We start from the raw sequence: 23,847 nt of genomic DNA on the forward strand, positions 1-23,847 counted from the left end.
AAAGTGATCAAACTGAAGCAGAGGGGTGAAAATAGAGCCAGGAAAATAATGGAGCGTTTTCCAAACTCCACATCCACAAACACAACTCTGGTAATGTCATTACCCTCAGTGAATTGCCCTCTCTTACTCCATCACTCCCTTTTCATCTGTCCTTTTACTGGCCTGTCTATGGGCCTGTATTCACCAGCCACACCCCATGGTGCCTGCATTAGGCTTTTACAGAAACCTCAAAACATTAAAATGACTTGTCTATAGGAAAACAGATCGACGTTAGGATGAGAACAGGTTACAGGTCACGGTGTTGAGAGTGTAGAGAGGAAATGAACTTCACTATCCGTGTTAATATCCATTGCTACATTACTACTGTGTGGTCAATCTCAAACTTTTCCCTCCTCCTCCTCATCCTTGTTCACCCTCTCCCTCCCTCCCTCCCTCCCTCCCTCCCTCCCTCCCTCCCTCCCTCCCTCCCTCCCTCCCTCCCTCCCTCCCTCCCTCCCTCCCTCCCTCCCTCCCTCCCACTCTCTCTCTGTCCTCCCCCTAGCCTGGGAACTACCAGCGCACGGTGAAGCGCACGGAGGATGCCTTCCAGGCGTGTAATGACATCGTGGTGTGCTTCCAGGAGAGAGCCCGTGTGGAGAGGCAGTACGCTCAGCAGCTCAGCGAGTGGAGCAACAAGTGGAAGCCCCTGGTGGACTCCAGTGAGTACTGCAGCTGAAGAGATTCACTGTTTCCCTGTTGATACTGTATACCCATCCACTCTCTCTCTCTCTGCTCTCCTCCCTCTACAGGCCCGCTATATGGATCCCTCCTGCAGGCGTGGCAGTGTTTCCTCTCCTCCGCCGACCGTCTCGCCGCCCTGCACTCGTCCGTGTGTCGCTCCCTGGTTTCGGAGGACGGGGACCGGGTCAGGACCTGGCAGAAAGAGACCTTCCATAAGAAGCTCTTTGGAGGCTTCAAGGAGTCCCAGGACTTTGGGACTGGCTTCGCACGTGCTCAGAAGCCCTGGGCCAAACGACTGAAGAAGGTTAGAATACTGTAGATGAAAGAGAGGTCTCTCTAAGACACTATGAATCACCGCGTTGAATGGACAATCTCTACTGAGAAATTCCCAGACTCAAAGATCATACCTTTATATAGGGTAGGGCAGAGGTAAATGACTTGGAAGTGTTTGTATGGGAGTCTTCATTGAGTCACTAATATGTCAGTGTTACCTTATGCCCCCCCTCCAGCTGGACAAAGCCAGGAGTGCATTCCATAAAGTGCAGCGTAAGGAGCAGACTGCAAGGGACCGGGAGGTCCACGCCAAGGGCAACCCTGACGTGTCCATCGAGAAACAGAGGAAGATTCAGGAGGAAAGAGAGCTGGCTCAGCAGGAGACGGAGAAAGTAAGTGATAGACAGTAAGAGAATGAAGGAGAGAATGAAGGAGAGAAGTGAATGTGTGAGTCTGTGTGTAATAATGTGTAACTCTCTCCCCCAGGTGCGAGCCCGCTATGAGAAGGTTCTGGAGGAGGTGACCCGCTATGCCCCTCGCTACATGGAGGAGATGGAGTGTATTTTTGACCAATCACAGGAGGAGGAGAGGAAGAGGATCAGCTTCCTCAAACAGGCCTTCCTGTCCGTCCACAGACACCTGGATGTCACCAACAACGAGAGGTAGGCTACACCTGCAGCCAGACTGTTACTAGGACGGTGTGTGTGGGTATGTTTGTTGTAGTTGCGTTGTTTCAATCTCTTTATCTCATCTCTCACTCTCCATTTCTGTCACGCCCCATTCTCTTATCCCCCTCTCTATCATCCCCCCCTCTTCCTTCCCCTCTCTCCTTCTCTCCCTCACTCTCCCCCCTCTCTCTCCCTCCCCCTCTCTCCTCCTCTCTCCCAGTGTGAAGGCTGTGTATAATGAGCTCCACAACACTCTCATGGCCATCAATGAGCAGACTGACCTGCGCTGGTGGAAGAACACCCACGGACCGGGCATGCCCACCGACTGGCCTCAGTTCGAGGTGCAACACACACTCACACACACAGACACAGCGGGCTAATGGAACTTAATGGGGCCTAATATAGTGTACAGTAATATGGATTGATGTAGACTTCTGCCCTGTGTTATTGTCAGAGTTAGTCTAATGTAGTGAACAGTGTTACAAGCTAATGCAGCAGACTGTATAACAGTAGTGCATGGTCCAACATACTGAGTATAACAACAATGTGACCAGTATTACAGTCTCTGGAGGCTAATATAATGGACCGGTCTGCCTTGTTGTACAATGGGGTCTAATGAAATGTCTCTTTCAGGAGTGGACGCCAGAAAAGAAAAGCAAAAAAGGGAAGAAAGAGAAAGAGGTAGAGTCACAGCAAGGCACCATAGAGAGGAGGTAAACATGTCTCCATCTGTCTGTCTTTATTGATTCCTCCTACAGTACAACTCTTTCTCAGTGATGTTAAGTAGTTGGAGGACTTTACGTTACAGTCTTAGTATGATACAGGAGACATGTAGTACTCACTTCCCATCTCATTATGAAGAATCATATAGTTCAGATACTGACTGTTGTGTTAATTGCTTGTAGTTACAGTTAGTGTATGGTTGATTTACACTCTTTCTCTCAGTGTAATGATCGGAGGAGTAAAGGTCAGGGCTCTCTATGACTACGACGGACAGGAGACAGATGAGCTCTCCTTTAAAGCAGGTAGGCCTTCACGCTCTACTTGTCTGTGAGAGTGTGAGAGAGAGAGAGAGAGAGAGAGAGAGAGAGAGAGAGAGAGAGAGAGAGAGAGAGAGTCTGTGGTACTCTGTTACTGAATGATATATTATGACCATCCTCCACCTCTCCCCTCCAGGTGAGGAGTTTCTGAAGACTGAGGATGAGGATGACCAGGGCTGGTGTAGAGGGATGAAGGATGGAGGGAGAGAGGGACTCTACCCAGCCAACTATGTAGAGACGGTGTAGTTACACCACTATGTTTGTAAAAATAAATAGATAGAAGGAAAATGAAAGTGACTCATTTTGATAAGAGACATTGTGTCTAAAATGATCCTCAGCTGATGTGTACTGTGTACTGTTCCTTAATGAATCCAAGCTGCATCACATCCGGCCGTGATTGGGAGTCCCACAGGGCGGCGCACAATTGGCCCAGCATCGTCCGGGTTAGGGTTTGGCCGCGGTTGGCCGTCATTGTAAATTATAATTTGTTCTTAACTGACTTGCCTAGTTAAATAAACGTGAAACATTTTTTATGAATAAATAAATTATAATAAATGAAAAAAGTGCCCATGCTATCTGCAGGAAAGCTTTCATCCAAAGAGAATACACTATAGGGATATGATAGCTCTGAAGGAACTTTTGGCATACCTACACGGCATCAAATATCCTGTTTTAAAATATCCTGTTTCGTCTTTAAAATATGTTGGAAAATGTTTAATATATTTACCTGAGACACCTATATGAAAGCTATATAATGTATGATGCCTTTTTTGTACAATTTGAGAGATGCGATGCTGATTCTATAGGTACGTACATGTATTGTACATGTCACCACTTGATGCTGAAGCCATACTCTATGTTTGCTGTTCTTATAGAGCTAAACTCTTCTGTTCGCTTTAGTGAACCATATATAGTTATGTAGAAATAAGTGCTTATCACAGTGCTTAGACAGGCTTTAATCAGTGATTATTATGAACGGAGTGAAACTTTGATAATGAGCACAATTCATCAATACCTTTAGCCTTATCAGTAATAGTATGAGCAGTAATGTCTCCTGTAGCCTGTGTACGATGTGACAGGATTGGGATCTCCTTTCAGAGGGACTGTAATAGATCTCCTCTCATCGCCTTCTTGATGGCAACTACCCTTAATAGAAACTTTGCCAAAGTGAAGGATAGGATGCCATTTCTGGGCCTGTCCACGTTCGGGTTTTTCTTTTCCATTTCTAAATGTGTGTATATGTGAGTGTGTACTATACATGCATGTGTGAGTATATGAGAGTGTGTACTATACATGCATGTGTGTGTATATGTGAGTGTGTACTATACATGCATGTGTGTGTATATGAGAGTGTGTACTATACATGCATGTGTGTGTGTGTATATGTGAGTGTGTACTATACATGCATGTGTGTGTATATGTGAGTGTGTACTATACATGCATGTGTGTGTATATGTGAGTGTGTACTATACATGCATGTGTGTATATGTGAATGTGTACTATACATGCATGTGTGTGTATATGTGAGTGTGTACTATACATGCATGTGTGTGTATATGTGAGTGTGTACTATACATGCATGTGTGTGTATATGAAAGTGTGTACTATACATGCATGTGTGTGTATATGTGAGTGTGTACTATACATGCATGTGTGTGTATATGAGAGTGTGTACTATACATGCATGTGTGTGTATATGTGAGTGTGTACTATACATGCATGTGTGTGTATATGTGAATGTGTACTATAAATGCATGTGTGTGTATATGTGAGTCTGTACAATACATGCATGTGTGTGAAAGGTAAGCCTCGGCCCTTATTGTCTATTGTAGTAGTATATTTGAGCCTTTCATACTGTCAGTGCCTTTCTAAAGAATAAAATGAAACAAAACGGATGTTGAAAGCTTTTGTTGCCGTGTTCTTGGGACAGGAGATGACGAGTGATGACACATTTAATGATTGTGTTTGTGTTGTTCTACAGGACATACAGTATCTACAGTGTTTATTTACACATACACTGAAGAGAATGGCTAAATGTACAGTATATGTGTGTGTGTGTTTGAGTGTGCGTGTGTGAATGTGTGTATACAAGTGCTTACAGCCGTGTGTGTGTGTGTGTGTGTGTGTATGTGTGTGTGAATACCATCGGCCTGGGTGTTGAACAGGGCTCTGGAGCATGTTTATGGTGCCACATCAGTGGAGTTGTCAGTCTGAGTGACAGTCAGACACAGACATCTCTGGCTCCCAAGTGTGTATCACAGACTGTCAGAGTAGAGCAGAGTGGAGTAGAGCAGAGTACAGTAGAGCAGAGTGGAGTAGAGCGAGGCATCCTGGACCTAGTTCAGGTCAAGCTCTTCTCTTCATCTGCCTGTGATGTCACCTCTCTCAGCCAGATGGGAAGTGACATCACCATATGGTCAGAATTCAAACACACCACCCATGGCTCTGGATGTTGATGATTCTGTATTCAAAGGACTGCACATAGTAAGTGGCACAGCAGTGAAACAAACAGATGGTATCATTGTAATGTGATATGGAATTCAACAGAAATAAAGGTTATGTATTACAGGTAAAACATAAATGGAACGTCTACTGTACATCTAGAACCATGCCATGATTTGTATGCCACATAGTTTAACATCTGTTGATTGGTCAAAATGATACCGCACCTGTATGGGGTCATGTGAGTAGGAAGGATGGGTCAAAATGGCCGTGGTGGTGTGAGGAAACAATGAATTAAATGTTTGTTTAAAACTTTGAAAGTAAAATAGTTGAGTAATTGTGCTGTAAAAACCTGTTCCTTTGAATTATCTTCCTGGGAAAATGTAATCACTGGACTACTCTCATCACCAAGGACTACCTTTCACCACCAAGAATTTCCTTTCATCACCAAGGATTTCCTTTCATCACCAAGGACTACCTTTCACCACCAAGAATTTCCTTTCATCACCAAGGATTTCCTTTCATCACCAAGGACTTCCTTTCATCACCAAGGACTTCCTATCACCCCCAAGGACTTTCTATCATCACCAATGACTTCCTTTTATCACCAAGGACTTCCTGATTGTGTTGATTGACTCTACTGCATTTCCTGTTGGATTTTTATTTCTATTTCTGTGAAATTACTCTCATTTCGGTTTGTGACCTTTGAACTCTGGACTACTGAATTGACAGGTGGCTCGATATAGTAGATAGATAGTTGGCCCTCTCCACACTCCCTCACTGTTTCATTGTGAAGGCAAGCAAACATGCATTATTAGCTTGTGTGTCGTGATGGTTTAGACTTGCACAAATAGTGTGATAGAAACACAACCTAATGATGCCACTCTGAGGGGGGAAAGACGCTTAAAGGGATAGTTCATCCAAATGACGAATTCACCTCATCGTACCTCATCTTAAGGGTGCATAGTAGTCCATGGAACCATAGAGTCAGCTAACCCCAAGGTTACCTTCACCTTGTAGGGATTCAGTTTCTAAGTTCCTGTAGTCCGACACCCTTGCTATCCAATAAGCTTACCTCTGAGTCTTCATTTGGCCAATCAGAGCACAGCTTATTATCAGCTTGGATGCACCTCCCTCCTATTCCACAGAGATAGAATTCAGCAATTTATATTCATTAAGAGAGCTAATTTTATACAGTAAGTGCAATGCCAACACATAACAATTAACACTCACTTGTTTGTCACGGCAATTATGATTGGAAACAGCTCATTTACATGCTAATGGTCCCTGACATCCATTGACATTGACGCCAGTGAGCTCTCAAAGACAAACCGGCCAATAGTGTCACCCATTTATCTTAGTCAGGTCAACATGTGGCCAACCACTCTTAGTACATAGTCTCTGCCCTCTGTATTTACTATGAAACAGTCATACATCACATCTCCTGCCACTCACAGCAGTCACCACGAAGACAGTCAATGGAGAGAGTCAGTTTACAGTGGCTTTACCTTCGGTGTCATATGATTATATAATTTTGCTTAGAAGAGTGATTTGATCCGATCCCTAAAGATCTCTTCTGTTTGAGTGGATCCTCCTTCTCTCCATCTCTCTGTCTCTCCGTTTCTCTCTCTCTGTCTCATTCAAATGAAATTCAACTACACTTGATATCCTACACACACCAAGGTAGAAAGATGCACATGCACCCATGCAGACTCATCTGCAGTTCACCAGGCAGCCAACAGAGGAGGCTAAAGGATCAGATTGGCAGCATACAGCAGGCCTTTCTCAAGGAGAAATATGCTCACTGGTGTAGCAGCATATTAGGAAAATGTCTTTATTCCCTCATGTTTCATGTTGTGACAAGCAGAACTTTGGGTTGCCATGGAGAGAGTTGCTGGAAAAAAACAATTAAAAGCCCTGGAACTGGTGTTAGTCTGACTCAGTGCATGTCTGTCTGCAGATGAATGAGAATGCAAGATGTTTCCTTGAAGGCAAATCGAAAGAATGCATGTTTTTATATTGTGTGTATACATAATGTTCATATAATGCTGAGTGTATGTTAAAGGGAGAGGGGAGTATGTCAATTATGCTGTGTTACTCATATGTCTTCTTTGATACAATTCAGTCTAGCAGGGTAAGGTACATAGAAAGTGTGTGTATTTGTGTGTGTGTGTGTGTGTGTGTGTGTGTGTGTGTGTGTGTGTGTGTGTGTGTGTGTGTGTGTGTGTGTGTGTGTGTGTGTGTGTGTGTGTGTGTGTGTGTGTGTGTGTGTGTGTGTGTGTGTGCGTGTGTGTGTGTGGCTGTTGTGTGTCTGTGGGTATCCCTATGTAAACACAGACCGGTGTGTGTAGAAATGACTCACTGTCCCTGTTAGAAAGACACAGGGTAGAGGAGCAGATGAGCGTTCTCCCAGCTTGTCAGTCACACAGCACTCCCAGATGGGCTCTCACATCCTCCCCTGGTCTCTCTCAGATACACCAACACCTCCAGGGGAGAACCTCAATCCCCCCTACGGCCCACAGGGAGATGAAACCCCTAATCCTCCCTACGGCCCACAGAGAGATGAAACCCCTAATCACCCCTAAGGCCCAGAGGGAGATGAAACCCCCAATCACCCCTACGGCCCACAGGGAGATGAAACCCCCAATCCCCCCTACGGCCCACAGGGAGATTAAACCCCTAATCCTCCCTACGGCCCACAGAAAGATGAAACCCCCAATCACCCCTACGGCCCACAGGGAGATGAAACCTCCAGACCCTCCTGCGGCCATCAGGGAGATGAAACCCCCAATCCCCCCTGCGGCCCACAGGGATATGAAACCCCCAATCACCCCTACGGCCCACAGGAAGATGAAACCCCTAATCCCCCCTACGGCCCACAGAAACATGAAACCCCCAATCCCCCCTACGGCCCACAGGGAGATGAAACCCCTAATCCTCCCTACAACCCACAGGGAGAGGAAATCCCCAATCCTTCCTAAGGCCCACAAGGAGATGAACCCCCCCCAATCCCTCCTACGGCCCACAGGGAGATGAAACCCCCAGGCCCTCCTGCGGCCCACAGGGAGATGAAACCCCCAATCCCCCCTGCGGCCCACAGGGATATGAAACCCCCAATCCCTCCTACGGCCCACAGGGAGATGAAACCCCCAGGCCCTCCTGCGGCCCACAGGGAGATGAAACCCCCAATCCCCCCTGCGGCCCACAGGGATATGAAACCCCCAATCCCCCCTGCGGCCCACAGGGATATGAAACCCCCAATCCCCCCTGCGGCCCACAGGGAGATGAAACCCCCAATCCCTCCTACGACCCACAGGGAGATGAAACGCCCAATCCTTTCTACAGCCCACAGGGAGATGAAACCCCCAATCCCTCCTATGGCCCACAGGGAGAGGAAACCCCCAATCCCTCCTAAGGCCCACAGGGAGATGAACCCCCCCCAATCCCTCCTACGGCCCACAGGGAGATGAAACCTCCAGACCCTCCTATGGCCCACAGGAAGATGAAACCCCCAATCCTCCCTGCGGCCCACAGGGATATGAAACCCCCAATCCCCCCTGCGGCCCACAGGGAGATGAAACCCCCAATCCCCCCTGCGGCCCACAGGGATATGAAACCCCAAATCCCCCCTGCGGCCCACAGGGAGAGGAAATCCCCAATCCCTCCTAAGGCCCACAGGGAGATGAATCCCCCCAATCCCTCCTACGGCCCACAGGGAGATGAAACCCCCAATCCCCCCTACGGCCCACAGGGAGATGAACCCCCTAATCCTCCCTACGGCCCACAAGGAGATGAACCCCCCAATCCCTCCTACGGCCCACAGGGAGATGAAACCTCCAGACCCTCCTATGGCCCACAGGGAGATGAAACCCCCAGGCCCTCCTGCGGCCCACAGGGAGATGAAACCCCCAATCCCCCCTACGGCCCACAGGGAGATGAACCCCCTAATCCTCCCTACGGCCCACAGAAAGATGAAACCCCCAATCACCCCTACGGCCCACAGGAAGATGAAACCCCTAATCCTCCCTACGGCCCACAGGGAGATGAATCCCCCCAACCCCCCCTGCGGCCCACAGGGAGATGGGGGAGAAGAACAACTCCATGTTATAGGCCAAGGGAGGATTAACACCAGGGTTGAACATACAGGGCTTGCTGGTAGCTACAAGAAAGAGCAGGGCTGAGTCAGCCAGCCTCAGGAGGGAGGACCAGGGGGCGGGCGAGAGGACCAGAAGGTGGGAAAGAGGACCAGAAAGTGGGGAAGAGGACCAGAAGGTGGGGAAGAGGACCAGGGGACGGGCGAGAGGACCAGAAGGTGGGGAAGAGGACCAGGGGGGCGGGCGAGAGGACCAGAAGGTGGGGAAGAGGACCAGAAGGTGGGGAAGAGGACCAGAAGGTAGGGAAGAGGACCAGGGGGCGGGCAAGAGGACCAGAAGGTAGGGAAGAGGACCAGAATGTGGGGAAGAGGGCCTGCTCACACAAGAGGGTCAGCTCAGGAGAAAGGGGGGAGGGCTCTCTGGCTCGCTTGGCCTCTGTGTGCATCCATTTTTTCATTTTAAATTGCCCAAAAATAATGAGCAATCAAGAAGATGGTTATTCTAGAATTTCAATTAGCCTAATTAAAGAGTGGGCAGCAGGCCACTGAATAGAATGGCTAACAGTACTGTGTGTGTGTGTGTGTGTGTCTGTGGACATGTTTAATTCTACAAAAATAGTAAAATAACAAAAATTGGACCAACTGGGGACATTTTGTTAGTCCCCACAAAGCCAACTGCTATTTATAGGGTGTTAACGTTTAGAATTAGTGTTAGAATTAGTTTCAGGGTTAGAATTAGGTTTAGGAGCTAGGGATCGGATTAGGGTTAGGGTAAGGGTATGGGTTAGGGCTTAGGTAAAATTTTGAATGGGACTGAATTGTGTTTCCCCACAAGGGTGGGTGTGTGTGTACATATGTGTGTGTGTACATATGTGTGTGTGTACATATGTGTGTGTGTGTGTGTGTGTGTGTGTGTGTGTGTGTGTGTGTGTGTGTGTGTGTGTGTGTGTGTGTGTGTGTGTGTGTGTGTGTGTGTGTGTGTGTGTGTGTGTGTGTGTGTCTACGTGTGCATCAGTGTGTTTGAAATACACTCTGAGGGATTGAATTCCTGCATCACCAGTCAGATTGAGAAATTAACCCCTTTCTCCCCAAATCTCTCCCTCCATTCATAGCCCAGAACATAAATTATAACCTCAATACCAACACCAGATTCCAGAACAGATCCTGCCTTCACTCCAGTTTAACAAACACCATTTACCTCAATCTGTTGCTCTGACAGTGAGAGAGTGAACTGTAACTTCAGCACCTCGTCTGCTCTGACAGTGAGAGAGTGAACTGTAACTTCAGCACCTCGTCTGCTCTGACAGTGAGAGAGTGAACTGTAACTTCAGCACCTCGTCTGCTCTGACAGTGAGAGAGTGAACTGTAACTTCAGCACCTCGTCTGCTCTGACAGTGAGAGAGTGAACTGTAACTTCAGCACCTCGTCTGCTCTGACAGTGAGAGAGTGAACTGTAACTTCAGCACCTCGTCTGCTCTGACAGTGAGAGAGTGAACTGTAACTTCAGCACCTCGTCTGCTCTGACAGTGAGAGAGTGAACTGTAACTTCAGCACCTCGTCTGCTCTGTCAGTGAGAGAGTGAACTGTAACTTCAGCACCTCGTCTGCTCTGACAGTGAGAGAGTGAACTGTAACTTCAGCACCTCGTCTGCTCTGACAGTGAGAGAGTGAACTGTAACTTCAGCACCTCGTCTGCTCTGACAGTGAGAGAGTGAACTGTAACTTCAGCACCTCGTCTGCTCTGACAGTGAGAGAGTGAACTGTAACTTCAGCACCTCGTCTGCTCTGACAGTGAGAGAGTGAACTGTAACTTCAGCACCTCGTCTGCTCTGACAGTGAGAGAGTGAACTGTAACTTCAGCACCTCGTCTGCTCTGACAGTGAGAGAGTGAACTGTAACTTCAGCACCTCGTCTGCTCTGACAGTGAGAGAGTGAACTGTAACTTCAGCACCTCGTCTGCTCTGACAGTGAGAGAGTGAACTGTAACTTCAGCACCTCGTCTGCTCTGTCAGTGAGAGAGTGAACTGTAACTTCAGCACCTCGTCTGCTCTGACAGTGAGAGAGTGAACTGTAACTTCAGCACCTCGTCTGCTCTGACAGTGAGAGAGTGAACTGTAACTTCAGCATCTCGTCTGCTCTGACAGTGAGAGAGTGAACTGTAACTTCAGCACCTCGTCTGCTCTGACAGTGAGAGAGTGAACTGTAACTTCAGCACCTCGTCTGCTCTGACAGTGAGAGAGTGAACTGTAACTTCAGCATCTCGTCTGCTCTGACAGTGAGAGAGTGAACTGTAACTTCAGCACCTCGTCTGCTCTGACAGTGAGAGAGTGAACTGTAACTTCAGCACCTCGTCTGCTCTGACAGTGAGAGAGTGAACTGTAACTTCAGCACCTCGTCTGCTCTGACAGTGAGAGCCAGATGGTCATGTAGAACACTCACTGTTACGAATCCCTTTGGCCCGACAGTCTGGGGGGGGGGGGGGGGGGGGTAATGGGACCCGTAACACAACTCACGCAAATGATAATAGTGGAAACGTAACAGTGAGAACAAATAACCACGGCAACTTCAATCTACCGTCAAACTCAGGGTTTATTAGCAAACACACGGTAATGGTGGGGGGGGGGGGGGGGGGGGCTGAGCTGGACCCAAGGAAAGAAAGAATAATAATTCAAAAACACCCCTAAGCTAGACTAGCCTATTTCAACAACAGCTAACTAACTAACCAAAACTACAGTGGGTGGTCCACCCAGTTCTAACTAGTGTATTTAACAAAGTTTACCTACGGGTAGTGTATGCCCATGGGCGACCTGTCTGGTTACCCCCTTTCCCCACTATCAAACAAACACTCAAACACCATAACAAACACAATACTCACAGGTGGGGACAAAGTGACATGTAGATGCTAAACCACACAAGAGATCTACAGACATATGGCATTTACAGAGAGATTGCTCCAGAGAAAACAACTGACAGGGTTTTTAAACCAAGGGAAAGGGACTGTGATTGGGTAGGAGAAAAGGAGCAGTTGTCTTTTGATTAGTGACTGATTGATGACTGGGGAATGATGATTGTCACCTGTGAGTAGGGGAGAAGGAGAGAAAAGAAATACACACAGGATACACACAGAATACTTGTATCCGTAACACTCACAGTGACATGAGCGAACACAGCTCCCTCTGCTGGAGCTCCCTCACACACACAGACACACATGAACGCAAGGACTCACACGCACGTGCGAGAAGCACACACACACGCACACATGCATGTACACACTCATTAACATAAATGCAAATGGTACACGCACTAACACATTTCCTACAGCTTTCTTTACACGGTTCCCTGGTCGTTTCTTCTTTCATTAGTCACCCCTCTCTCTCTCTCTCTCTCTCTCTCTCTCTCTCTCTCTCTCTCTCTCCATGTCCCTGTGCTCCTCGTTTCAGTCTGCTGGTCAGAGTTAATTGGCTGCTGTCTAATTGCTGCTCATTAGCTTGAGTAACCAAACATTTAAAACAGCAACAAATCCTCCTCTTTCTCTCTCTCTCTCTCTTTCGCTCTCTCTGAGTGTTTTATTCCCAGTCCGCCAATTCCCCCTCTTTCATTCTGTCTGTCTTCCTCCACATAGCCCCCCGTTTGTTTATGTGTTCATCCCCGGCCTGTTTTTCTGCCACACCCCTCATAGACAAAAACACACACGCACGCCGTGCGCGCACACGCACCCATATTCCCTCTCTTCCGTTCCCTCCCCCTACCCTGTTGGCATTTTGTCAGGGTCTGTTTGTTTCGGTTGCCCTCAGTCTCCCCCACCACCGTATACCCTCTTTAATCTGTCTTAGAAAAACCTCTGGAGTTTAATTCCTTTCTCAGAGCAGAGTGCTTTACTGGCATGGCAGCCAAATCCATACAGAAAGAGTACATCAAGCTTTAAAATGGACATCTCAACCGCGGAGCAGTTTAGCCAAAGTGACGTGATATATAGAGCATACTGTATCACCGTGGAGGAAAAACACCTCTATCAACAGAAAGACTGCTGCTGCCACTGCTACTGTGGGTGTCTCTAGGGGATGAGACGTGTGTGTAGAGAAATATGATTTTGATTACACAATCTCACAGACACACACATACACACGCGTCTCACCACACACATGCACGCACATGTGCCCAGGCACACACTCACTCACACATGCAAACATCCAGGAATCTGAACCTACGATAATGAGTGTGATGAAGTTTGGGCATTGGTTTGGAATGTGCTAAATTACAAGTTAGGAGTCTGTTCTGTCCTAAGGACTGGTCATAGAGCTTCACTGGCCTCTCTCTTGCCAGTCTTCAAACACGTCTGTCAGGGACACGTCACAGACCCACACATGATGAGTCATTTACGTTTCCTTCCATTTAACACCTTCATTTGAAAATGTACATCTATATTTCTAATGTGACTTTAATGATAACACATGGCTTCTAATGACATGAAGGAATGAGGAAGTAAAGACCAGGGACAGCGATGGAGAGAATGGAAGGATGAAGGAAGAAAGAGGCAGAGAAAGAAGATAAACAGGGAGAGAGAGAGTAAAGGGGGGTGATGACTAAAGAGAGAGAACAGAATAGAGGGAAAGGGAGTAGGAGGCAGAGGGGGTAGTCACATCAAGGAAATGAAAAGCAAGGGAAGGAGAAAGAGAGGTGTGGGCGACTTGCCCTGAGAGACGGTAGTCATGGTAACATATGAAAATGAAGGGATGAAAGATGAATAGAGACTTTTGGTAAGAGAGGGCAAATACATAAAAACATAGCTGCTAATTAAATGTCACACTAAAAGTAAATGCAGAGCAGTTACTACACGAACACAGATTCAAAGGATGGTGATGACTCTCCCTCTCTCCTATCTCCTATCTCTTTATATGGTGGCATGTCTGACCTGTAGTCAGCTGGGGTCACACACCATCTAGGGTCAAGGGGACAGGGTCAGGGATCAACATGACAGATCCCTCCCAAATCTTGCATATGTCAATAAACAGATCTTGAGAAAAGGGATTAACAGGATAGATCCTTAAAGACGAGTGTGTATGTGCGGGTGTGAGATCAATAAGGCCAGTATTTCATGGTAAGTGTGTGTTTGTGTGCGTGTGCTCTTAAAGGGGAAGATAAGTGTCATGTCAGTGCTTGTTCTAAAAGCGACAGTCTCAGTTTGGACAGTGGCTGCTGCTGTAGGCCAGGCTTTTACTTTCTCTCTTCTCAATCCCATTTGCATCCAACATGTTCTCTTCTACTCCACTTGTCCTCTTCCTATCTCACTTGTATATCCACTCTGTCTGTTTCTGACCTGTCCTTTCACATTCTGTCTCTCTCCTCCCCTCTCTCGCACTGTATCATCCCTGTCCTCTTTCATCCTCTCTCAGCCTCTCTCTCGCTCTGTGCTCTGCAGTGACAGTTAACAGAGGCAGCTGTTTACCGTCATTTATACATCAGTCATCCCTCGCTCTGGGGGTTCTCCACTCGGACACTCTCTCTCTCCATCCACCATCACCCTCTTTTCCTCTCTGTGATGAGATGATCAGGAGAGAAGTAATTATGACTTATTATGACTTCTTGTAATCAAATGATCAGGAGAGAAGTAATTATGACTTATTATGACTGTCTGTGATCAGATGATCTGGAGAGAAGTAATTATGACTTATTATGACTGTCTGGGATCAGATGATCTGGAGAGAAGTAATTATGACTTATTATGACTGTCTGGGATCAGATGATCTGGAGAGAAGTAATTATGACTTATTATGACTGTCTGGGATCAGATGATCTGGAGAGAAGTAATTATGACTTATTATGACTGTCTGTGATCAGATGATCAGGAGAGAAGTAATTATGACTTATTATGACTGTCTGGGATCACTTGGAAGTATTAATTCCACACATATTATTATGGTAGAAATTTGAGAATTGCCCTGTTAATACTAGAATATTTACTGTACATAACATAGGATATCAGTATGTCCAGGGAGATGCTATTACTTAGCTATTTTCAGCTATAGTGATCAAAGAGGGTTATCATTATCAGTGTTAGTCAAGCCAAAGTCTCTTGTCCCAAAAACAACCATCCTCATTGAGGTGTATCTACATAAAGTCACACAGCATCATATCTCATGTCAGCCCAAGAAGTTGGCATGTTCCTTCAGTCCATCAGCCATGCATGGCTCCTGGCTGAGTATTCAGATTATTTGACCTAAAAAACAGTATGTCCCTTGATAGCTTGCAATGCTGAGAAGTGCTTAAAATCCCTATTTCGACTGTAGGCTGGGCCATCCTAGAGGAAAGCAGACCTTATATAGCCTGGCCTACACTATATTTCAACTACCTGTATCAATAATGTGTAGATACATGTATTTGAGACAGCAGGCATTGCCATCTAGGCTTCTACGGGCCTAGTCCAGCCAAAGGACAAGGCAGTTGTAATTTTATACAGTAAACACATTTGCAACTGTAAATGAAATCAAGAGGAAAGGGTAATCATAAATACAATGCAGCCTACAATTAACACGGCAGGTAGTAACCCCATAATAAGCCTACCATGAATAACTTGCAGATGAGAGAGATGACTTGACTTACTACAGAACTTGAAATGGCCGGTAGCCTAAGTAATGAGGCGTAGTCACTCACAGCCTCAAATTATGCGACGTCTAAACTCATTCTAGTAAGATCTCATGGGCTGCCCACGGGTTGACAAAGGTTAGCAACGCCACATATAGGCTACAATGGAATGCTTCCCACTACAGTTGCCAACATTGCTACAGTTTTAAATTATTTTTGTTTTGGTGTTGTGTCACGTCGTTAGATAGACCTACAGTACACACATGAAGGGAAATTATATTATCACGAAACCATGATTTGATCCTAACGAGGTGCTGCGCGCTATCACTCGTCCGGACACCATGGCACATACGCCGTGTAACTTTGGCGGTGGGCCGAGCCACAGCGGTCTGTCCCCATCGCACCACGCGTCTCCTCGCCTCCAGCAACACCCCCTCTCCTCCTTACACACTGCCTCTACCTTCCCCTCCCATCCCCGGGCTCTGCTCGGCTCTCTCTCCCCTCTCTACCACACATATACATCAGTATGTCTTTAGCACGGGTAGCGCTATACAGTCAGCGAGCGGAGAAGGAGCCCGTTTAGTATTCCGAGCACAGGGGAAAGAGAGGGAGGGAGGGGAGAGTGAAATAAAAAGAAAAAACGAGGGTGAGAAGACAGAAAACACATTCCAAGACAAGAAAATAGGAAAGAATGAGAGGGGAGCGGAGAAATAGCATATTGTTCATTTCTCCCTCTCAGTCTACCCCTCCGCCTTATTCTTCCATCCCAGGTGCAGTATTTGAGCCCATTTTCCTGTCTTGGGGTAGAGGGCGGAATGTTGATTTTTAACGCGTCGCATCTGAAAAAATAGGCTTGTGTTTGGATGAAAAGGGCAGGTAGGAGAGAGAGAGCAGTCTCGGATACAACATAGAGGTATGATGATATTTCATTGTTGTCATATTAATACACGACTATGTGTCGTTATATAGGTTAGGCTACTCACCATAATATCCTGTGTGATCTTGTGTCACGTATGTGTTATAGTCTATACTGTAGCTATGTGCCACCTAACTGACTGTATGTCTGTCCGGTTCAAAGATACATTTTATGCATATTTTGTGCAGTGATGTGCGAATGTAATCTATTCTAATTTAATGTATAGCCCATTGGTTCGAGCGTTATGGCATGCATATAGTAGCCTATGTAGCCTACACTGTAGGTTATCTCTCGCGCAAGTGTGCAGTGTGCACAGCATGTATGTGGGTTTATATGTCTGTCGGGATGTAAGCCATTGCTCTCAGATAAATCCAACTTTTGAATGCATGTATAGGTGTATAGGGCGAAACACGCACGCACGCACGCACGCACGCACACACACACACACACACACACACACACACACACACACACACACACACACACACACACACACACACACACACACACACACACACACACACACACACACACACACAGCATGAGTAAGACAGGGGAAACATGTAGGAGCTGAAACAGTGTTATTCCCCTCCACCCACACCCCCTTCACCCCACCCCACCCCACCCCTCTCTCCTCTCCCTTCTCCCCTCTGCCCCATCAAATGCACAGTGGCTCTGGCTTTATGAGATAGACTTCCATAATTATGCAAATATGAATACGCTCATATGTAACCAAAGTCACAAGGACAGTCTTGATTGCTCACTGACTTTGACGTAAATGTAAGCGAAGTATGAAGCAAGGGCTATCCACGTGCTCTGTGTGGATGATGATAATGTTACCCATCTGAGTATTGGACCAGTGAGCTGCTCTGCATATATGGATGTGCAGCTTCTTCCACCGGCTCTAGTCAGCACAGGAAGAGATCGGAACCAGTATCCCAGGGTTCCTCACTGGCCTCTCGCTCAGCTTGGTGCTCGCGCTGCGTTTCCTGTGTGATGTTATAGATAATTTAGACACTCGCGGGAGCAGGCCTGGAACAGCAGAGAGCCCTGCATGCAGCACAGCAGACTTCAGTATGTGTGTGTGTGTGTGTGTGTGTGTGTGTGTGTGTGTGTGTGTGTGTGTGTGTGTGTGTGTGTGTGTGTGTGTGTGTGTGTGTGTGTGTGTGTGTGTGTGTGTGTGTGTGTGTGTGTGTGTGTGTGTGTGTGTGGGTGTGTGTGGGTGTGTGTGTGTGTGTGTGTGTGTGTGTGTGTGTGTGTGTGTGTGTGTGTATTTATGTGATGATGTATGGACATAAACAGAATATTGAAACCTCCAACGTCGGATAGTTGTACTAAAAGCTTGCCTATGGGCTTTTACAGGCCAGCCTGGAGTAACCTAAAGGCTGAGTAGCAGGCAGCAAAGCTATTACCTTTAGTCAATAGACATTAATATAAGGTCTTCAATCTTGGCCTTGTATTTCTAGTGCCATCTCACAGCCAAACACGGGAGGCAGTCCTCTTTTGTAGCGGTAAAGGTATTTGGTAGTATCTATTTACCCTAGTGCATCAGTTTGACACAGTTGGATGAGCAGAGAGCACAGATGATATTGGCCCAGACAGACATGACACTGTGATGCACTGGCCTCGATAGGTAGGAAGTGATGCAAAGATCCATGCCAGTGCTAGTGAGCAAAGGTCATGACCTCTGTGTGAGTCACGGAGGGCCCTGCATCCAGTGACTTCATGTCTTAAAGGATGAGTATTGAGGTCGGAAGTGATAGTGCTCTTATAACACAAGTCCATGGAATACAGTAGAACAGACAGCACAGAGTAGAGGAGAGGATGGTAGAGAAGAGGAGAGGATGGTAGAGTAGAGGAGAGGACGGTAGAGGAGAGGAGAGGACGGTAGAGGAGAGGAGAGGATGGTAGAGTAGAGGAGAGGATGGTAGAGTAGAGGAGAGGATGGTAGAGTAGAGGAGAGAATGGTAGAGGAGAGGAGAGGATGGTAGAGTAGAGTAGAGGATGGTAGAGTAGAGGAGAGAATGGTAGAGGAGAGGATGGTAGAGTAGAGTAGAGGATGGTAGAGTAGAGGAGAGGATGGTAAAGTAGAGTAGAGGATGGTAGAGTAGAGGAGAGAATGGTAGAGTAGAGTAGAGGATGGTAGAGTAAAGAAGAGGATGGTAGAGTAGAGGATGGTAGAGGAGGGGATGGTAGAGTAGAGGAGAGAATGGTAGAGGAGAGTAGAGGATGGTAGAGTAGAGGAGAGGATGGTAGAGTAGAGGAGAGAATGGTAGAGGAGAGTATGGTAGAGGAGGGGATGGTAGAGTAGAGGATGGTAGAGTAGAGGAGAGAATGGTAGAGCAGAGGAGAGAATGGTAGAGTAGAGGATGGTAGAGTAGAGTAGAGGGTGGTAGAGGAGAAGAGCGGATGGTAGAGTAGAAGATGGTAGAATAGAGTAGAGGATGGTAGAGTAGAGTAGATTAGATGATGGTAGAGTAGAGTAGAGGACGGTAGAGTAGAGGATGGTAGAAGAGAGGAGAGGATGGTAGAGTAGAGTAGAGGACGGTAGAGTAGAGTAGAGGATATAGAGTAGAGTAGAGGATGTAGAGGAGAGGATGGTAGAGTAGAGTAGAGGATGGTAGAGTAGAGGAGAGGATGGTAGAGTAGAGTAGGGGAGAGTAGAGTAGAGGATGGTAGAGTAGAGGATGGTAGAGGAGAGTAGAGGATGGTAGAGGAGAGGATGGTAGAGTAGAGTAGAGGATGGTAGAGGAGAGTAGAGGATGGTAGAGGAGAGGATGGTAGAGTAGAGTAGAGGATGGTAGAGTAGAGTAGAGGATGTAGAGTAGAGTAGAGGATGGTAGAGTAGAGGAGAGGATGGTAGAGTAGAGTAGAGGATGGTAGAGTAGAGGAGAGGATTGTAGAGTAGAGTAGAGGATGGTAGAGTAGAGGAGAGGATTGTAGAGTAGAGGAGAGGATGGTAGAGTAGAGGATGGTAGAGTAGAGGATGGTAGAGGAGAGTAGAGGATGGTAGAGTAGAGTAGAGGATGTAGAGGAGAGGATGATAGAGTAGAGTAGGGGATGGTAGAGTAGAGTAGAGGATGGTAGAGTAGAGGATGGTAGAGGAGAGTAGAGGATTGTAGAGGAGAGAGGAGAGGATGGTAGAGGAGAGGAGAGGATGGCAGTGGAGAGTAGAGGAGAGAATGGTAAAGAAGAGTAGAGGATGGTAGAGGAGATTAGAGGATGGTAGAGTAGAGGAGAGGATGGTTGAGAAGAGGAGAGGATGGTAAAGTAGAGTAGAGGATGGTAGAGTAGAGTAGAGGATGGTAGAGTAGAGGAGAGAATGGTAGAGGAGAGGATGGTAGAGTAGAGTAGAGGATGGTAGAGTAGAGGAGAGGATGGTAAAGTAGAGTAGAGGATGGTAGAGTAGAGGAGAGAATGGTAGAGTAGAGTAGAGGATGGTAGAGTAAAGAAGAGGATGGTAGAGTAGAGGATGGTAGAGGAGGGGATGGTAGAGTAGAGGAGAGAATGGTAGAGGAGAGTAGAGGATGGTAGAGTAGAGGAGAGGATGGTAGAGTAGAGGAGAGAATGGTAGAGGAGAGTATGGTAGAGGAGGGGATGGTAGAGTAGAGGATGGTAGAGTAGAGGAGAGAATGGTAGAGCAGAGGAGAGAATGGTAGAGTAGAGGAGAGGATGGTAGAGTAGAGGATGGTAGAGTAGAGTAGAGGGTGGTAGAGGAGAAGAGCGGATGGTAGAGTAGAAGATGGTAGAATAGAGTAGAGGATGGTAGAGTAGAGTAGATTAGATGATGGTAGAGTAGAGTAGAGGACGGTAGAGTAGAGGATGGTAGAAGAGAGGAGAGGATGGTAGAGTAGAGTAGAGGACGGTAGAGTAGAGTAGAGGATATAGAGTAGAGTAGAGGATGTAGAGGAGAGGATGGTAGAGTAGAGTAGAGGATGCTAGAGTAGAGGAGAGGATGGTAGAGTAGAGTAGGGGAGAGTAGAGTAGAGGATGGTAGAGTAGAGGATGGTAGAGGAGAGTAGAGGATGGTAGAGGAGAGGATGGTAGAGTAGAGTAGAGGATGGTAGAGGAGAGTAGAGGATGGTAGAGGAGAGGATGGTAGAGTAGAGTAGAGGATGGTAGAGTAGAGTAGAGGATGTAGAGTAGAGTAGAGGATGGTAGAGTAGAGGAGAGGATGGTAGAGTAGAGTAGAGGATGGTAGAGTAGAGGAGAGGATTGTAGAGTAGAGTAGAGGATGGTAGAGTAGAGGAGAGGATTGTAGAGTAGAGGAGAGGATGGTAGAGTAGAGGATGGTAGAGGAGAGTAGAGGATGGTAGAGTAGAGTAGAGGATGTAGAGGAGAGGATGATAGAGTAGAGTAGGGGATGGTAGAGTAGAGTAGAGGATGGTAGAGTAGAGGATGGTAGAGGAGAGTAGAGGATTGTAGAGGAGAGAGGAGAGGATGGTAGAGGAGAGGAGAGGATGGCAGTGGAGAGTAGAGGAGAGAATGGTAAAGAAGAGTAGAGGATGGTAGAGGAGATTAGAGGATGGTAGAGTAGAGGAGAGGATGGTTGAGAAGAGGAGAGGATGGTAAAGTAGAGTAGAGGATGGTAGAGTAGAGGAGAGAATGGTAGAGTAGAGTAGAGGATGGTAGAGTAAAGAAGAGGATGGTAGAGTAGAGGATGGTAGAGGAGGGGATGGTAGAGTAGAGGAGAGAATGGTAGAGGAGAGTAGAGGATGGTAGAGTAGAGGAGAGGATGGTAGAGTAGAGGAGAGAATGGTAGAGGAGAGGATGGTAGAGGAGGGGATGGTAGAGTAGAGGAGAGAATGGTAGAGCAGAGGAGAGAATGGTAGAGTAGAGGAGAGGATGGTAGAGTAGAGTAGAGGATGGTAGAATAGAGTAGAGGATGGTAGAGTAGAGTAGATTAGATGATAGTAGAGTAGAGTAGAGGACGGTAGAGTAGAGGATGGTAGAGGAGAGGAGAGGATGGTAGAGTAGAGTAGAGGACGGTAGAGTAGAGTAGAGGATATAGAGTAGAGTAGAGGATGTAGAGGAGAGGATGGTAGAGTAGAGTAGAGGATGGTAGAGTAGAGGAGAGGATGGTAGAGTAGAGTAGGGGAGAGTAGAGTAGAGGATGGTAGAGTAGAGGATGGTAGAGGAGAGTAGAGGATGGTAGAGGAGAGGATGGTAGAGTAGAGTAGAGGATGGTAGAGTAGAGTAGAGGATGGTAGAGGAGAGTAGAGGATGGTAGAGTAGAGTAGAGGATGTAGAGTAGAGTAGAGGATGGTAGAGTAGAGGGGAGGATGGTAGAGTAGAGTAGAGGATGTAGAGGAGAGGAGAGGATGGTAGAGTAGAGTAGAGTAGAGGATGGTAGAGTAGAGTAGAGGATGGTAGAGTAGAGTAGAGGATGGTAGAGTAGAGGAGAGGATTGTAGAGTAGAGGAGGGTAGAGTAGAGGATTGTAGAGGAGAGTAGAGGATGTAGAGGAGAGGATGATAGAGTAGAGTAGGGGATGGTAGAGTAGAGTAGAGGATGGTAGAGTAGAGGATGGTAGAGGAGAGTAGAGGCTTGTAGAGGAGAGAGGAGAGGATGGTAGAGGATAGGAGAGGATGGTAGTGGAGAGTAGAGGAGAGAATGGTAAAGAAGAGTAGAGGATGGTAGAGGAGATTAGAGGATGGTAGAGAAGAGCATGGTAGAGTAGAGGAGAGGATGGTAGAGGAGACTAGAGAATGGTAGAGGAGAGGAGAGGATGGTAGAGGAGAGGATCGTAGAGTAGAGGAGAGGATGGTAGAGTAGAATAGAGGATGGTAGAGTAGAGTAGAGGATGGTAGAGAAGAGGAGAGTAGAGGATGATAGAGGAGAGGAGAGGGTGGTAGAGGAGAGGAGAGGATGGTAGAGAAGAGGAGAGTAGAGGATGGTAGAGGAGAGTAGAGGATCGTAGAGGAGAGGAGAGGATGGTAGAGGAGAGGATGGTAGAGGAGAGGAGAGGATGGTAGAGGAGAGGAGAGGATGGTAGAGGAGAGGAGAGTAGAGGATGGTAGAGGAGAGGAGAGGGTGGTAGAGGAGAGGAGAGGATGGTAGAGGAGAGGAGAGGATGGTAGAGGAGAGGAGAGGAGAGGATGGTAGAGGAGAGGAGAGGGTGGTAGAGGAGAGGATGGTAGAGTAGAGGATGGTAGAGTAGAAGAGAGTAGAGGATCGTAGAGGAGAGGAGAGGAGAGGATGGTAGAGGAGAGGAGAGGATGGTAGAGGAGAGTAGAGGATAGTAGAGAAGAGGAGAGGATGGTAGAGGAGAGAATGGTAGAGGAGAGGATGGTAGAGTAGAGTAGATGATGGTAGAGTAGAGGAGAGGATGGTAGAGTAGAGGATGGTCTAGTAGAGGAGAGAATGGTAGAGAAGAGGAGAGAATGGTAGAGTAGAGGATGGTAGAGTAGAGGAGAGGATGGTAGAGGAGAGTAGAGGTTGGTAGAGGAGAGGAGAGGATGGTAGAGGAGAGTAGAGGATGGTAGAGGAGAGGAGAGGATGGTAGAGTAGAGGAGAGGATGGTAGAGGAGAGGAGAGGATGGTAGAGTAGAGGAGAGGATGGTAGAGGAGAGTAGAGGATGGTAGAGGAGAGTAGAGGATGGTAGAGTAGATACGAGGATGGTAGAGAAGATGATGGTAGAGTAAAGGAGAGGATGGTAGAGGAGAGGAGAGAATGGTAGAGTAGAGGAGAGGATGGTAGAGGAGAGGAGAGGATGGTAGAGTAGAGGAGAGTAAAGGATGGTAGAGGAGAGGAGTTGATGGTAGAGTAGAGGAGAGGATGGTAGAGTAGAGGATGGTAGAGTAGAGGAGAGTAGAGGATGGTAGAGGAGAGGATGGTAGAGGAGACGAGAGGATGGTAGAGTAGAGTAGAGGATGGTAGAGTAGAGGAGAGTAGAGTAGAGGAGAGGATGGTAGAGTAGAGGAGAGGATGGTAGAGTAGAGGAGAGTAGAGGATGGTAGAGGAGAGGAGAGGATGGTAGAGTAGAGGAGAGGGTGGTAGAGTAGAGGATGGTAGAGGAGAGGAGAGGATGGTAGAGTAGAGGATGGTAGAGTAGAGGAGAGGAGAGGATGGTAGAGAAGAGGAGAGTAGAGGATGGTAGAGGAGAGGAGAGGGT

General features: G+C 47.1%; 3 protein-coding genes across 8 annotated transcripts in view; all 3 read left to right on the plus strand.

Moving 5' to 3' along the window:
• Window positions 1-4,596, plus strand: part of si:ch211-51c14.1 (protein kinase C and casein kinase substrate in neurons protein 3) — a 10,635-nt gene extending 6,039 nt beyond the window's left edge. For 2 of the 3 annotated variants that reach the window (XM_055898050.1, XM_055898051.1), the window contains exons 3-10: window positions 542-698; window positions 789-1,024; window positions 1,230-1,385; window positions 1,480-1,655; window positions 1,882-2,002; window positions 2,295-2,374; window positions 2,607-2,686; window positions 2,838-4,596. In XM_055898050.1, coding sequence (XP_055754025.1) covers window positions 542-698; window positions 789-1,024; window positions 1,230-1,385; window positions 1,480-1,655; window positions 1,882-2,002; window positions 2,295-2,374; window positions 2,607-2,686; window positions 2,838-2,947 — 1,116 coding nt within the window. In that variant the 3' untranslated portion in view covers window positions 2,948-4,596. The remainder of the gene's footprint in view (window positions 1-541; window positions 699-788; window positions 1,025-1,229; window positions 1,386-1,479; window positions 1,656-1,881; window positions 2,003-2,294; window positions 2,375-2,606; window positions 2,687-2,837) is intronic. The other variant, XM_055898052.1, reaches the window with a different exon arrangement.
• A 4,013-nt stretch (window positions 4,597-8,609) lies between these two features.
• On the plus strand, window positions 8,610-9,269 carry LOC129833936 (proline-rich protein 2-like). Its single transcript, XM_055898754.1, has one exon. It carries the CDS (start codon window positions 8,610-8,612, stop codon window positions 9,267-9,269), a length of 660 nt encoding a protein of 219 aa, XP_055754729.1.
• A 6,995-nt stretch (window positions 9,270-16,264) lies between these two features.
• LOC129833445 (synaptotagmin-C-like) overlaps window positions 16,265-23,847 on the plus strand; it is a 67,419-nt gene continuing 59,836 nt past the window's right edge. For 3 of the 4 annotated variants that reach the window (XM_055898055.1, XM_055898053.1, XM_055898056.1), the window contains exon 1: window positions 16,265-16,587. The gene's annotated coding sequence lies outside the window, so the exon portion shown is untranslated. The other variant, XM_055898054.1, reaches the window with a different exon arrangement.

This window comes from Salvelinus fontinalis, chromosome 34 (genome assembly GCF_029448725.1).
Source record: "Salvelinus fontinalis isolate EN_2023a chromosome 34, ASM2944872v1, whole genome shotgun sequence".
In the NCBI taxonomy this organism is placed as follows: Eukaryota; Metazoa; Chordata; class Actinopteri; order Salmoniformes; family Salmonidae; genus Salvelinus; species Salvelinus fontinalis.